Here is a 13,064-nt window from a genome sequence, read left to right as displayed (position 1 = left end):
TTGGAAAAATAGATTTAGAATACTGAAACAAGGCATGAACCATTATGATATTGATACACAAGTGAAAATTGTCATAGCTTGTGCAGTGTTACATAATTATTTGCGAGAATATCAAAGTAGTGATGAAATATTTATGGTCTATGAACATGAAGATATAGTTGCGGAGGATATTGACCAACAAATGGCTCAAAGGAACAATGTTGGTTCGTCTTCTCGGTCACATGATCGAGAAATGCAAGTTCAACGTGAGGAAATTGGCCGTACTATGTGAGAGGATTATATTAAAGACTAGTACACTACAATTTATGTTCAATTTTTTTTATTAAATTAAAGTTAGATGAAACAATTACTTAAGTGGAGAACAAATAACTTTATAATAATTTATTATGCAATTTTATAATTTTTTGTTTATTTGATAAGATTGAATAAACAATTGGGGCTATTTTAATAGTTTTTCAACTTATGGAATTTTTATGTTTATGAGAAAATATACAACACAAAAATTCCATATCACATGTCCAAACAAACCTTCAATTTCATCTCATGATTCCATATCATGATACCATATCGCATGGCCAAACGGGCCCTAAATGATTGCTCTATTAATCTTTTAATTAAACTACAGATTAAGATATTAAATTGACATATTAAGTTCTAAGCAATCACAAACGATGTCGCATTAATTGGTCAAAAATAAGATCCATTAATTAATACATATTGTTGGCATTCATACTAAAATGTGTTAAGTAATTTATGAGGTTTCGTTATTATTTTTCCTTTTAAGATATAATACCCTTCTTTGTTTTATTTTACAGAAAATACAGATGAATTTCTGCTCTAGTTTTTAAAATCCAAAATCTAATTCATTAATATGCGTATATCTTCTTGATAAATGTTCATTGAATTGAAAATATAATATAAAATATGTGTTCCATTTCATACTAGATAAACTTGAATGTTTATTTTTATTTTTAATATTAACTGCATTGTGCTAAAATGTGGTAATTAAATACAAAATGGACAAATCTCACAAGTGCTGTTATTCTGTAAAATTTGGCATAGCTGTGGGCTAACTTTTACGTCGAATGGGCTATGAATAATATTTAGGTCATAGACGTTAGCATAATTTTTTTTTTTTGAGTTTATGTACTCACTCGATTTATTTTGACTCACCTATAATAAACGTTACAGACCTCCTCAAAAAATAAATAAAGTATATATTTTATTATAATATTCATATTAATTGATATATCATATTAATAAATTTAAAAATAATATATATAATTTTTCTCTAAATATGTTAACTGAACAAATAAATGTACTACGGCTGAAAAGCTAGCTATAAACTGCTAATAGTAGTACTATTATTTTTTAAAAAGTGGTATATACAAATTAGGATAATTCTTAAAAATTCACAATTTCCCAAAAAGACCCAAAGATTTACTGCTACAAAATCCAAGTCCTAATAAGAAAAAAAATAAAGTAGAGACAGTATCACCCACTGTTTTGTTACCCTCTACATGGTTTTGTTGCGCCTTCTTCCTTTTCTCAATTTCTCCGTTTTCCCTTAAATAAAAAAATCGATTTTCTTTCCTTTTCTTCACTCCATTCATTTTCTTTTTAATTTCAATTCTTGAAATTCACTGCATGATGAATTAGAATTATTGGAATTCAATCGGAGCTGTTTCAACTGATCCATTGATCAGGTGAGTTCAATTGGAATTTTCCATTGCTTTTTATATATATTTCTGATCTTGGGTTTCAGTCAATTTCTGTTTATTTTTTAATTTTTTTATGTTTTCTTGTGAATTTTCGTATGAGTATTGGGAATTTGAATGAATTTGGGATATAGATTCTAAGGATTAAATGATTGTTCGTTTTAGATTGAAATGCCGATAAATTGATGTAAGAATTAGGGATTGGGTTGATTCAGAATTTCATCTTCTTCTTTTTCTTGTAAAAATAATTATTTATGGTGAATAGGTTTGAGGGGATGACTGTTGACCCGGTTATGTTGACTTTGTTTCACCCCGGTTTATGCTGGAAATTTTATTCATTAATCTGTTTTTTTTTTCCTGTAGCTTTTAAATGAGTATAAATAGTAGATTAGTTGATTTTAGTTTGATATAATTACATTTTAGTGTCTATGTTTTTGCATTAGGACTTTAATCTGCTTGCTGATGTTTGATTGATAGGTTTTTGCATTTAAGATTCATTATTTGTGTATAACATTATTGCACTGTCATTTATCCTGAAGATTAGGATTTTAAAGTTGGTATAATTATGAAATATATGTACTTTTGCTTATTAAGTTCCTTTTTTCAGTTGTGTTGGGAGTAGAAGATGGCAACATTAGTTGCGAAACAAGGGCCATTGAGCAGTCAGAATCAAGACACACCGGGAATGAGAAACCAGTCTAGGGTGTTTAGGAAGAGAAAGTTTATCCTAAACCGCGATGAAGAAGAGCTTGAAAAGGACAATGCAGCAGCATCGGTGCTCAATGTTACAGAATTACCTAATAAGAAACCAAAGCTTTGTTCTGAGCCTGGCGCCTCCCGTGGCAAAAGAACTGTGTCAGAGCACGCAAATGTTGCAATCAGGAAGGAGGATGCACTTTTATCGGGTGGATCGACAGAGAAAGTAAAAACAGCGGAAAAGCCTAAGAGGAACATGGTTAAATCACATCTGAGAACCAAGACGGTAGCTAAGGAAAAAATGACTGTAATGGAATCTGAAGGTTCACATAGCAGAATCACATCCAAGGGGTATCATCGTTCAGCAGAGAAGAAATTAAGTTCTAAAATTTGGGATGAATTGGTGGGTGATGATGAAGAAGAGGAGAGTGAAGAGGAACAGGAACAGGAACAGGAAGAGGATGAAGAGTATTTTCCAGGATCCTTAACAAACTTTCAGATGCCACTTAAGGAAACATTGAATAATTTAAGAAATTCAGAGAAGCTTTTGAGATCTTGCACCAAGGGAAAAATTCTTAGAAGTGGACCTATGAGAAATAAAGGGAATGATGAAGAGAAAGATGAGCCTTCCCAGTGCAAGGACAGGCTCAAACTATCTACCGCCACAAAAAGCGTTCTTCTGAGAGGAAATTCACAGACAAAAAGGATGCCTGATAAAGTAAATCTAGAACAACCTCCAGGAACTTCAAGAAAGAAGATGACTCATAAAGGAGATAATACAATGAACAAGGTGGAATTTGGAAGTGAAGAAAAGCAGGGTGTGTGCAAGAAAAAACCAACTTTACCCAAGGTTGGAAAGAAAATGCCAGGGACTCGTGAAATTCAAGGCTCAGAGAATAAAAGGCGGGTGCCTGCTATATTAAATGGAGAACAATGTCTAGGAACGTCAAACAAGAAGAAGATTCCTCAAGGAGAGAGTACAAGTGAAGATGAGTGGAAGGAAAAGCCAAGTTTGTCCAAGGATGGAAAAAAGAAGCAGGGAATTCATGAAAAAGATGCCGAGAATAAAAGGATATCTGTACGACGTGCTACTGCATCATTCAAGAGATACGGTAATGATTACTATATTGGTGAGTGGGAAGACGATACTGATGAGTATGAGGTTTTCCCTCTAAGTGATGGACATCATATACCAAGTAACACAAGAAACCAGGGAAGTGATGTTTCACCTGAGTCGAAACCAAAAAATAGTCTGAAAAATATAATAAAAAATTCAGGGAAGTTACCTGTTTGTAGTTCATTTCCTTCCTGGGCACCTGCTAAATTAAATGGAGAACAATGTCTAGGAACGTCAAGCAAGAAGAAGAGTCCTCGAGAAGATAGTACAATGGATAAAATGGATGAAAATGATGATGACTGGAATATGTGCAAGGAAAAGTCAAATTTGTCCAAGGATGGAAAAAAGAAGCAGAGAATTTATGAGAAAAATGCAGAGAATAAAAGGACATCAGTAAGACGTGCTGCTGCATCAGTCAAGAGATATGATCATGATTACCATGTTGATGAGTGGGAAGATGATACTGAGGAGTATGAGGTTTGGCATCATACACCAAGTAACACAAGAAGTCAGAGAAGTGAAGTTTCACATGAATCAAAACCTAAAGATAGTCTGAGAGATATAATAAATAATTCAGTGACGTTATCTGCTTGTAGTTCATTGCCTTCCTCCTCATCGTCTTCTGGTTCGACAATTTCGAGAAATGGAATAGATAGATCTAAAAACGTGAAGGTCAAGCTCTTTTTATTCATCTTTCACTTTAAATGGCATTTCTACTCTGTTTTTCTTATTTCTTTCAGACGATGACTTATTTATTTTATCCTATGCAGGTAAATTGTCATCAATGTAGAAGAAGTGATAGAAGAACTGTTGTTCCTTGCACTAAGTGTAAAGAGAAATTTTACTGTATCAAGTGCATCAGGGAATGGTAAACCTCCAATGTGTATCTCTTATCTTGCTGTCCAAATGCTTAGTGATTCTCTTTTAGTGTCGAATGGAGTTTTAACCTCATTTTAAGCTTCCTGCTATTTATTTTTGGCGAGCAGGTATCCGGAATTGGAAGAAGAGGAAATCTCAGAGGCTTGCCCATATTGTCGTGGAAAATGTAACTGCAACTGGTGCTTACACTCAAGTGGCATGCTTAAGGTTTGCCTTTTCTTTCCTTTTAATCAAACAAAATGAGCTTGTAGCTTTTGTTTCCTAATTACTGTTAAATATATCTTTCCTTGAAGACATCAAGAAGGGATCTCACTGATCGTGAAAAGATCAAGCATTTGCAGTATTTGATTATCAAGCTCCTTCCCTTTCTGAAAGAAATTCATCAGGAACAAATTCAGGAGATAGAGACAGAGTCTTCTATTCGTGGTATGCATCTAAGTTTTAAAAACAAGACATTGACTCCGATAAAACCTTTTTTACATTATTCACTGTTTTTATTACAGGGGTATCTTCATCTTCAGTTGATATTAAACAATCACTTTGTCACAATGAGGAGCGCGTTTACTGGTAATATATCCTCTCTTGTTTCTCTTTTTTTTTCTTCTTTCAACTATACATTATTTTTAGAGGGTTTATTCTTGTTGATTCATTGGCCTTGGAGCAGTAACAACTGTTCAACTTCAATAGTCGATCTTCATCGAAGCTGCCCAGATTGCTCATTTGAGCTATGTATAAGTTGCTGCCAAGAGCTTCGGGAAGGAAAGTTTCCAGGAAATAGTAAAAAAGCAGTTGTCCAATATCCAAATGTAGGTTATGATTACATGCACGGTGGAGATGCACAGCCTGAAAGTTCTGATGATATGGAAATTCCACAGGACCAGAACAAACCAATTGCTTGGGTTGCTAATTATGATGGTAATATCATGTGTGCTCCTGTAGCAATTGGTGGATGTGGAAATTTTGTATTAGAGCTCAAGCATCTGCTACCGAAAAACTGGATATCAACCTTGGAGGCAAAAGCAGAAAGGATTCTGATTCAGTGCAATTTTTCCGAGATGATTTCCCAGCCGATTTGTAGAATGGATGACCCTGAACTGTTACACAGAGCGGCTTCAAGAGTTGGTTCTGATGATAACTACTTATATTTCCCTACTGCAAAGGATGCAATGGAGGATGATGCACTTTTACACTTTCGTAGGCACTGGGGCAAGGGTGAACCAGTGATTGTACAAAATGTTCTTGCACATACTAGTGGTTTAAGCTGGGAACCAATGGTTATGTGGCGTGCATTATGTGAGGGCACTGATTCAAAGATCCTTACAAGTATGTCAGAAGTGAAAGCTATCGACTGTCTGGCTGATTGTCAGGTTTTTTCTCATTCATCTGCATTTTCTACCTTGTCCACAAGCTTAGTACCTATCACATTCCACTTATTCATCACCCCTCTCCCCATTCACTTGGTAGTTAGTATGTTTCCTAATGGTTTTTTTGCTTCTAGTATCCTTTTGTTAAATATAACTTTTTTCTCGTATTATAGCAGTTGCTTCTTGAATAGCTTCATGGTGTTATTAAAATATGACCATCTGCCATTGTGCTAAGCTTCACATTACATATAACTTTCACAGGTTCCGATCAATACTCGAAAGTTTTTTAAAGGTTATACAGAAGGCAGAAGGTATGAAAATCTTTGGCCTGAAATGCTCAAACTTAAAGATTGGCCACCATCTGACAAGTTTGAGAATCTCTTGCCTCGGCACTGCGATGAATTCATCAGTGCATTACCATTCCAAGAGTACACAGATCCAAGGATAGGGATTCTGAATCTTGCTGTTAAATTACCGGCTGGAGTCATAAAACCAGATTTGGGTCCAAAGACATACATCGCGTATGGTGTCACCAAGGAACTTGGGAGAGGGGATTCAGTGACAAAGCTTCACTGTGATATGTCAGATGCGGTATGATTTTGACGGGACTATTGTAGTTCATTCATTTGATTTCTTCACTTTATTCTCATGTCAATGCCACCTCCTTAATATATGTGTTGACTTGTGAATAGCCCTGGTTAATACTTGAAATCACAACTTGGAGGATATTACCTTAGCTCACATCCAAAAACTATGACCAAATCGACAAGGACCTGGTAAGAAGGTATCTCAATTGTATGAAAATTCCAAAATGGGTGAAAAACTAACATTTTATTCCAAATATATAGAACCACCACATTCATCCAATCTCTTCTGCCTTATGTTGTCTAGTGAGACTCATAAACCTCATGGCCAGTCCTATACAATATATTTTGACAATTGTCACATTCCAGGTAAATTAAACCACATGCCACAATCTAGTTTTATGTTTATTCTCACCTTGATAGCAGTTTATTGCTTTTCCCAGTTCAGTATTCTGTCCATGATGCATTACCTGCTAAGATTGCAACCATTACTTTTTCAGGCTCATTTCATGACAAGCTAATATTTTAAAATTTTGAATTGGTCAGATAAATATTTTGACACACACAGCAGAGATGGCTATAACTGATGAGCAGCAGTCTGCAATTGAAATAGTGAAACAGAGGCATAGAACTCAAGATGAAAGAGAGCGCCTCAAATGTGAGGCTGATGAATATCCTATGAAGATGTCTAGTGATATTAGAGGGGAGGAGAAAACCTCTGATGATTCAGAGACAACTGGAGGTGCCTTGTGGGACATTTTCAGAAGGGAAGACGTACCCAAGTTGAATGAGTATCTTTTAAAGCATGCAAAGGAATTTAGGCACACTTTCTGTTGTCCGGTTGATCAGGTTTTTCATCCAATCCATGACCAGAGCTTCTACCTAACTATGGAGCACAAGAGAAAACTGAAGGAAGAATTCGGTTAGTAATTTACCTTGTTCGTTATCTTTCCTTAAGAACAAGGATCACATTTTGTTTAATAAACTCAAAATGTGGATGCTTACCATTTTAGGGATTGAACCTTGGACATTCGAGCAAAGACTTGGAGAGGCAGTTTTCATTCCTGCAGGATGCCCTCACCAAGTGCGTAATCTCAAGGTAAGAATCATACTTATATAATCCATGAAAATCCAGATGATCAAGTTCATCAAGTAACCAACCGTTTTCAACTTTCCAGTCGTGTACCAAAGTTGCTGCTGATTTTGTTTCTCCTGAAAACATTCGAGAATGTTTCCGCCTCACAGCTGAGTTCAGGACATTGCCGAAAGGCCACAAGGCCAGAGAAGACAAACTAGAGGTGCCATATCAAAAATGCTTTGTTTTAATCTGGCTACGTTAAGCCTAGCCTCCATTTCTTACTGACTTGTTTCGTCCTCTGGTGTAACAGATAAAGAAGATGGTCATTCATGCAATCAACCAAGTTGTCACAGATTTGGAGCAGCTCACATACATAGTTTAGAGAAATAGCAGTACTTTCTTTAGCAGCAGTAGCAGTTAGTATTTGGTTGTTGCTATTGTCCTTGGGTGTTCTTTTAGGTGTTAGGCCAAGGACAATTTTGATACATATTTCTTGCAGCTTAGGCCCTCTTCACCATTGTTGCCTGTAGAAAAGTAAATGTTAAAAGGAACATTCTTTTTTCCTGCAATAAAGGCAGCTTCTCCTATACAAAAACTCGCAACCTTCGCATTTGATTACATAATGGAATATAATGTGAAATTTCATGCAAATACTTTCTATAGTACTCTTTAAGGAATTATGAACCACTAGTACATGTTAGACTTTAAGTAAATAAAACAATGGGGTGTGGAACCAAGCAAGGTAGCAGCAATAGGTTTCCTAACAGGGATTTATTGTTTGATTGGTAGTAAATAATTTCTAGATAGAAAAATGTGAAACTAAAGCAAAGAGTGTTTATACCAAATCAAATGTATTTTATTATAATTATTAAGTGATTTGATGAGGCACTAAAAGCTTATGTACAAACGTGTATGGATTTATTAACTAAGGGTCAACACCGAATATGAGTAAATTTTTATCTGCATATTACCGTTGCTTTAGATTAGGCAAAAACAGTCTAGTTGTATAGTGGTTTTATTGAGTCACATATTATACTACTCGTAAGTCGTAACTATATCATCATTTTTTATTAAAGAAACAACAATAAATGCGCCATGTTTTAGATTAACATTATGAATTCGACAACTATTAGATCACATTCATTCAGGGTTTTGACACAAACTAAATTATAGAGTAAAATAGTGTGGAGACATTTGGTGAGATAAAATAAGTTAAAATGACATAATATCCCTTTAAACCCTTTTTTTATGTCATTTTTACACATTTTACTCTTATGGAAGATATTTTTTAAACAAACTTATTTTTAAAAATTACGCAATCCATATTATTTTTAATATAACAAACTAAACATTTACTAAAAATACTAAGATAATTAATTCTAACATAACTAATCTTATCCTAAGATGTCTTCAAACTAAACGACCCTGCGTGTCTACAAAGTTTGAAGCATCAATTGAATTATTGCTCTAAAATTGGTCATTCTTGAAAATCAATATAGTGCACTAAAACTAAGACGTACACGCAGCAACGACAATATACTTTCACTATGGCCGACTTTCGTCTCAGTTTGACCAGTCTCACAGTCAGACTTGTACCATTAAGCTCATGAGTAGCATCTTAGCTTGAGCCTACCTTCGCACACCTCCGTTACTCGTTAGGAGGCATCTGCCCCAGATAAACTACCCACCTCGCAGTATCCCGCCTCCCCTCAAATGATCGGTGCGACGATTAGGCATCCTTAGACGAAAGAATGGTCTTTCAGGATTGGTCGTTGTGTGTCACCACCTCCCCACCTATCCTACATATTCGATTAAGGTTGTCACTGCGAACTATAGTTAAGGTGCACAGGGTCTTACCGTCTAGTCGTTGGTACTCCGCATCTTCACGGAGAATTCAATTGCACCGAGTTGAGGGTTAGATGGTAGTGCAATCGCAAAAATAATGCATACATTAGTTTTGTGTATTAGTAATATATCTTATTTGATACACTTCTGCATGCATTAGCTTTATGTATAAGTAATATTTGTTTGATACACTTTTTCATGCTATGTACAGTTATTGTCTGCATTAGTTATACACTAATGTATTAAGGAATTGTTTAGTAGATTGTATAAAAATAATGCTAAATAAAGTGTATTAATAATGCTTGCATTAGCAATGCATGTATTAGTAATGCTTGCATTAATAATACATATATTATTTTTATGTATTGTTTGGTTTGATGCATTAAAAAAATTATTTACAAAGATACCCTTCACTATTATGATGGAAAAGATATAAAAAAAAGGTATTGAGGATTAATTGGGTCTTTAATTAAGTTAATGCATGCGTTAAAATCATTGTATTGCTAATACCTAGAAATCCATGGTATTAGCAATACACACTTTAATACATAATAGAGTATATAACTAATGCAAGTATTAGTTATACATAGGTTGGAAAAGAGTACCAAACAATGTACTAGTACTACACAAGGCTAATACATGCATTATTTTTTTTAATACACTCTACCAAACGACCCCTAAGTGTGCATTGCTAATACATGAAAATCCATAGTATTAGTAGTGCAAAGAAATTTAATGCATGCATTAACATATAAAGACCAAATTTCCTCTCAAAACTTTCTTCTACATTTTTTAAGTGGAGGATATCTTTGTAAATATTTTTTTTAAAAAAATTATGGAATGCATGTTATTTTTTAATACACCAAAACCAAACAATGCATAAAAAATAATCTCGACATAACTAATGCAAACATCATTAATACAACTTATACACCCTATCAAACGACCCCTTTAGTTATTCCATAATGAGGTTTTGAAAAGAGGGCGTGTATGAATCTTTGCCTCTATCTTGATAAATATGTTGATTCAATAGATTCTCGACTCAAGTTAAATATATCAAAAAAAGTAAAACAAATATAATAACAAAGATGTGCTGAAAACAATTAAGAAAAAAGTAAGCAATAATAACAAAATGTACGATAATTGAAGCATAGTAAACAACGGGTAACATAAAAACCAAATAATAAAACCAGGAGGAGAGTAACAATACTAATAACGATCGGGGAACCAAACAAAACTCAACTACATACTAATCTTCAATCTTCAATCTTAAATCTTAATCATCAACCTCTATATCTTCATATCTAGCATCATGTGTTTGATAAACCACATGTGTGTCATATCATGTCTAATAACCTCAATCCAAGACTTTTTTTTGTCTACCACACCTTTTGATTGGAACATTTATTCCTCACATGTCCAAACCATCTTAGTGTCGTTTCACTCATTTTGTCCATTGCAAGGCCACTCTCTCTACCTTGTCCTGAATAGTTTCTTTTCTGATCCTATCTCTCCTAATATGCACATATATTCATTTAAGCATCCTAATGTTCACAACTCACTTTTAGAAGTGCCAGTTCTTCGTATGTCCAAACCATCTTAGTGTCACATCACACATCTTGTCTATTGCAGATACACCTTATCTCGAATAGTTTCTTTTGTAATCCTATCTTTCCTTATTATGCACATATATTTATTTAAACATCCTCATTTCTACTACTCATTTTTAGATGAGTCAATTCTTGATTGCAAACAACACTCTCACAATATATATCAATGATATTTGCCCAAACACGAATAGACATCCAAACACAAATAGGCATATGAGAAGAAATCACCTACTAATTTTCTCTCCGCTAGAATTTAAACTTGAAATCTCATGATTCTCAACCCACTTTGTTGACCACTAGGCCAAATCATTGGATGCACCTTATATTCAACCCTATCGATGTCATATGTGCAATACTAACAAGTCCAACTCTTTCGAGGTCCAATAAAATTAGTACCTTATGACTTACTCATTATATTATTAGGTTCAATATGAAATTACACTCAAAGGCAGAGCTAAGTGGGGTTCGTGGGTTCAGACGAATTCAATAACTTTATCGTGGACTCTATATTGGCATCATAAAATTATGTATAACTTGTGAATCCCTTATAAAATTGATTGACGACTCAATGGTAAGCTAAGTGGGGGTTTGTGGGTTCAGACAATTCAATAACTTTTTTGTAGACTCTGTATTTGTATTAGAAAATTATATATCACTTGTGAATCCCTTATAAAATAGTTTGATGACTCATGGAAACACTAATGTTGTGGATTCTAACAACACTATCAACAAAAGTTTCTCTTTTTTTAAAAATGAAGCATCATCTCTTTTGTCCAATAATTTAGATTCTCCAAACTCATTTCTTCTATCCTAAGATCTAGATCCCCAAAATCCTCTTCTATACTAAAATTTAGAACCTCAAACTCCTAATCCCGACTCCCTCTCTGATTACACGACATGATCAATAGAGTGATCACAATTAAAAAGCAAAGTATTAGGTGAATTGGGATAGTTGATTGTTATGAACGAACTTAAAGGCTCAAAAGTTAAATTCAAAACATCCAAATCGATCAATCCAAAATCGTAATTTAAAAATTCAATCCATTAAAATCTTATTTGGATTGTAATTTCTTCAATACGTGAATCAAAATTTTCATATTCAATCCGAACGTTCCAAACACTCACCCCACAACAAGTCTTTTTCTATCAATTTAACCAACTATCCTATTTGAGAAACATCTCCCCACTAACTCTACCACCCAAGCAAGTGGTTGGAAAGCGACGAGAACAACTTTCCAACAATATGGAGGCATCTAAATACGTTACTAATCCAAATCCAAACAACAACGATATTAGTAAAGATGCAACTTCTACGAGAACTAAACCCATATAACACAATTGTCTTTTGGGAACCAAAGTTATATAGCTAATTAACAAACAATTCCAAAAAACAATGCAAACCTTGCAAAGAGCAAGTCAAATTTGAAAATATCCAAATAACACTTACACAAAGTACTTACCATGAAATAATAAGCCCTTCCAATTCTTCCAAACCCATGTTTTCTTGATCTTTTGATCCTTTTTGTTCTCAACTTCATTCAAATCTCCCAATTAACACTTTTTATGCAAAGATATAGATCCAACAATCCAATAAAATAGTACAAATTGACTTCAAATTCTAGATCCATCTTTGGTGTATTCTTTGCCAAGAAAAAGTTGCTTTAAAACCCTCCTTCTAAGCCCCCTACTCTCTCCCCATAATGAGGAATCACAAGGGGCAAGCAAAGAGATCCCTCTATATATATAGGGAAAAGGTAGTGCAATAGTAGGGTTTGATTAACATAGTAAAATGACTTGTTTGTCCTTATTCTTGAGGAACAAGAAACGATTGATGAAGCATGCCTTTTTTGGGACCTATAAATGCGCGGTTTTTGGTGGACATTTGGCTATGGAATATGTATTTCCTTTTGTGTCTTTTACCTATTAAGAAAATAATTATTGATATAATGAGTTTTCTTATTTTATAGTCTTAAACATATTTTACTCACTGTATTTTTCAAAGACATTAAGCCAATATTAATAAATTAAGAGTATAATAAGAAGAATAATTATTGTCCTTCCTTGATTTGTCAAAAATAACAAGTAAAAGAAAAATCAAATTAGAAAATATCTTACAAGTAAATAGAAACGAAGGGAATATTTTTTACTTTATTTAGAATTTTTAAAGTTCAGT

The 13,064-nt window shown here is 34.0% G+C and overlaps 1 protein-coding gene and 2 long non-coding RNA genes across 4 annotated transcripts; 1 reads left to right on the top strand and 2 right to left on the bottom strand.

Annotated features, from left to right (window-relative positions):
- The first annotated feature begins 1,478 nt into the window (after positions 1–1,478).
- LOC102601383 (lysine-specific demethylase JMJ25) lies at positions 1,479–8,025 on the top strand. Its single transcript, XM_006348148.2, has 12 exons — positions 1,479–1,706; positions 2,326–4,203; positions 4,302–4,399; positions 4,518–4,617; positions 4,704–4,836; positions 4,914–4,977; positions 5,075–5,777; positions 6,036–6,365; positions 6,905–7,280; positions 7,372–7,457; positions 7,537–7,656; positions 7,747–8,025. Exons 2-12 carry the CDS (start codon positions 2,344–2,346, stop codon positions 7,816–7,818), a joined length of 3,942 nt encoding a protein of 1,313 aa, XP_006348210.1. The 5' UTR covers positions 1,479–1,706; positions 2,326–2,343; the 3' UTR covers positions 7,819–8,025.
- Positions 6,000–7,451, bottom strand: LOC107060788 (uncharacterized). Of its 2 annotated transcripts, none has more exons than XR_001473530.1 (4): positions 7,364–7,451; positions 7,137–7,264; positions 6,774–6,831; positions 6,000–6,692 (listed from the first exon to the last, which is right to left on the bottom strand). It is a non-coding gene; the product is annotated as an uncharacterized lncRNA (long non-coding RNA). The 2 variants fall into 2 exon arrangements; XR_001473529.1 differs by having other exon boundaries at positions 6,774–6,828.
- LOC107060789 (uncharacterized) lies at positions 7,860–12,616 on the bottom strand. Its single transcript, XR_001473531.1, has 2 exons — positions 12,352–12,616; positions 7,860–7,960 (listed from the first exon to the last, which is right to left on the bottom strand). It is a non-coding gene; the product is annotated as an uncharacterized lncRNA (long non-coding RNA).
- Positions 12,617–13,064: the final 448 nt, after the last annotated feature.

The sequence above is a fragment of the Solanum tuberosum genome, unplaced genomic scaffold (assembly GCF_000226075.1).
Source record: "Solanum tuberosum cultivar DM 1-3 516 R44 unplaced genomic scaffold, SolTub_3.0 scf00099, whole genome shotgun sequence".
Lineage (NCBI taxonomy): Eukaryota > Viridiplantae > Streptophyta > Magnoliopsida > Solanales > Solanaceae > Solanum > Solanum tuberosum.
Note: the sequence above shows the minus strand (reverse complement) of the source record. Positions and strands in the feature narration are given on the sequence as shown.